The sequence below is a fragment of the Acipenser ruthenus genome, chromosome 6 (assembly GCF_902713425.1).
Source record: "Acipenser ruthenus chromosome 6, fAciRut3.2 maternal haplotype, whole genome shotgun sequence".
NCBI lineage: Eukaryota > Metazoa > Chordata > Actinopteri > Acipenseriformes > Acipenseridae > Acipenser > Acipenser ruthenus.
Genome location: NC_081194.1, coordinates 8,715,561 through 8,718,794, shown reverse-complemented (window position 1 = coordinate 8,718,794; position 3,234 = coordinate 8,715,561). Strand labels below are relative to the sequence as shown.

At 35.6% G+C, this 3,234-nt stretch overlaps 1 protein-coding gene across 2 annotated transcripts in view; it reads right to left on the bottom strand.

Moving 5' to 3' along the window:
* The window catches only part of mrpl2 (mitochondrial ribosomal protein L2), a 6,743-nt gene extending 4,106 nt beyond the window's left edge, over positions 1-2,637 (bottom strand). Inside the window, exons 1-3 of one of the 2 annotated variants that reach the window (XM_034019081.3) lie at positions 2,522-2,637; positions 1,600-1,709; positions 771-996 (exon numbers count right to left, since the gene is read on the bottom strand). In XM_034019081.3, coding sequence (XP_033874972.1) covers positions 771-996; positions 1,600-1,698 — 325 coding nt within the window. In that variant the 5' untranslated portion in view covers positions 1,699-1,709; positions 2,522-2,637. Of the gene's footprint in view, positions 1-770; positions 997-1,599; positions 1,710-2,455 lie in introns of both variants that reach the window. The other variant, XM_034019082.3, reaches the window with a different exon arrangement.
* Between the last annotated feature and the right edge of the window lie 597 nt (positions 2,638-3,234).

The following is a 3,234-nucleotide window of genomic DNA, read 5'->3' as shown; positions in this document are numbered from 1 at the left end:
ATTGTATACTTCGAAACATTTGTTTTCTTTTAAATATTCATAAACTAATTTACTTTTTCTCCCCATTCCTCATCCACTCAAAATATAATATTTTCATGTAAGTATTTCAATTTCGTTTTTGATGAAGTTAGTTACTTTGATTGACCATTGGCCAGCAGAATCAGGTGATAATCTGTTTGTGAAGCAGCAGAGAAACAATCACGTGCGACGTCTGAACGTTATTTGATCCTCTGACATCTAAACGTACCTGCTGTATCCTAGGTCTGAGTAGGGCTGCTTATTACAATGTCAGTCAAAATAAAACAGCATTTTAATCAAAATTTTGTGTATTTCCTTGAAAATCAGGTATAAATTTTCAGTAAAAAAAAAAAAAAATCCTGTAATTTTTTGGTAAAATTGGGAATAAAGAGTTAATGTGCAACGCTACTCATATTATATTGCAATGCTTTCAGAAGTGTAAAGTTCTTTTCATATTTTGGTCTAATTAGTTGGAATGAGCTACCTCTAGAATTTAAGTTTGCATTTATTATTTTGTAATGTTTTAAAAGAATGTCTCTTGCCCCTGTATGTATGTATGTATGTATGTATGTATGTATGTATGTACAAGTACATAAAGTTCAAAAATACTGTTACTGTATTGTATTATGGTAAATCAGGGCTGGATTGTCCAGTAACACCATATTAAAAGATCTGGAGCTTGCCATAGGACAGCCTAATGTAGCTGTGTGCAGGCCAGGCACTTTTGAACAGTAAGCCCTAAAGCTGCAGACCTGTGTGATCTCTGCCTCCAGTCTTCTTTTTGCCGATTGGTCGGATGGTATATTTGGTTCTCTGTTTCCAGCGGGTGCTGTTTTGGCACAGTGCAGCGGAGGTCAGGATTCCTCGCCATGGCTGCAGTTGGGTGCCAAAACAGAACGATGTCTTCCGTACAGTCAGCAACAATCGGCTGCAGGGCAGACTGGAATACCGACACAGCTCTGTCGCCTGTTTGACTGTCTGTGAACACAAGTCAACAAATGATACCCTAAATACCTAGTGCAGTGTTTCTTAAATGAGGACCACCAGTATGATTTTGCATTTGTGACTGAACCAATATCAAACACTTCAATATCACAATTAATATATACAGTAATACCAAACCATGTTCCAAGAGTCTCAACTTAGACAAGTCAGAAGTCAGCAGGATTACTGAAGGGTGGACTTTAAACTTGATGCAAAACAAATAAAATGAATCTAAACTGAAACAGTGTTGCTAATGCTTTAGGAGATGTATTTGAAACAATGGTTATCACATCTTTAACACTACATATGAGTTCTCATTTTGATATTACGTACCAAGTTACACAAACTAATTCTGCATGAATTAAAAATATTGCATAGCAGTTTCTCCTATTCCAGGTATTACTACGAGCTTGATTAGCCTAGCTTAGGTGTGCCTCACTAAACTCATAGTACATATTACAATCCCTGCACAATTAATCAATACTTTAATGGTTGTTAAAGGTAAGGGCCCAAGGGGTAGTGTATCTTCCCTGGCCTGTGCTTTTTGCTTAAAGGCATTGCTATGTCCAAATTAACACTGACAAAGTTGTACTATACCTGTGACAAAAGGGGGGCCGGCCGCACTCTCTGAGCCACGTTTGATGAAGCCGAGAGGGAGAGGGATCCTAGGGCCCGAGCAAGGGCCGACAAAGCCATGACACCTTTCACTAAATTTCCAAAAGAAAGACAAAAACATAAGACAATTAAAAGGTGTAATAATATTTTTAATACCATACTAAAGAAGGTTGTAACCCCTCGAGCCCATGGTTAAAGTTTTTTATTGTAATTTGTTACAAGTAGTCTGTATGGAAATGCTATTTTGCTTCTAGAGTTATAATGCAGCTTAAAGATGTCAATTGTAACGTCTGAGTATTGCAAGTTGACGGCGCATGCCTATGCATCATAGGATGGCTGACAGAGTTCGAATGGGCAGTGGGTTAGTGTCCAAAAGCTTTAGAATATAAACCAACTAGACTGTTAATAAAGTCTGCTTTTTCAAAAAGCATTGTGCACAGGTAGGTAAAAATATATATTATTATCCAGTACTTCAAGTTCAACTGAAAATGGCTGAGGGATACCACAGTTGTATATGTGTTTACATAGCTTATTTCATTCATACTTCTATAAGAATAACGCTGTTCTGATCGCATTAAAACTGATCATGCATTGATGACAACCAACCACATTTTACTGTAGAGTATTTAACATATTGAATTCAATAGTAACTAATAACCAAGAATGCACAGAATTATACTGTGTAAAAATATAATTATTCCTGATTTGTAAAGCGTTTTAATAATAACATCTACTGTCTGCTAACCGTCCTAAGTCATTCTACACTGTGCATTGCCTACAGCCTGTCAACAAATGTACTGCTTCGACTGAGAACATATTCTTAGATGAATTAAATTACCTCGCAAATAAACAACAAAAAATATCAGTGTTCAAATAAAAATAATTCTTATCAAATCTTCTTTACCGCTTTCTGATGTCCACAGTAGGAGGTCACAGTCTCACAGGCACATAATTTCACTGCACAGCACACTAGTCTTGACGCTCTTTGATGACGCCTCCATCCTCTCTCGCGATGTGTGGTGTTTGAGAGCGTATGACCCGGGTTTTGCATTCACATTTTCAAAGATATATTTGTTATTATTTGTTATTTTTTTGTTACAATGTGCTGTGCACCGTTCTATCACCAGTATGTGCCTAGAATGCATGATGCACAGAAAAATCCTAAAACAACTTACATGAATTGAACCGATTGTATGTGTTGCTCCTCTTTGGAAGCAGCGAAGGTTACAGAATATACTTACTCTGCGACATGTTGGCTCAAAAGTTAGGGTCGTGCTGGACAGCTTGGCAAAATGATTTACTTCTGTTCAATAAACCCTGTATGCAGGTTTACATAATTACTTTTACAGACAAATAATGCAAAACTTTTTTTTAGAAAATTCTTATTAAATATATCCAACTAAAATATTTATGTTTAAATAATAATAATAATAATAATAATAATAATAATAATAATAATAGTAATATTTTGTATAGTTTGAATTGCATTTTGATCTGTAATTAAACTTCAGTTCATTACTATCTTAAATGTCCTTGTAGTATTAGTATTAAATGCTATGCAAATGAAATATCTTTGCAGAAACGTTTGCTATCGCCTTAAGAAAAGCAGCATTATTC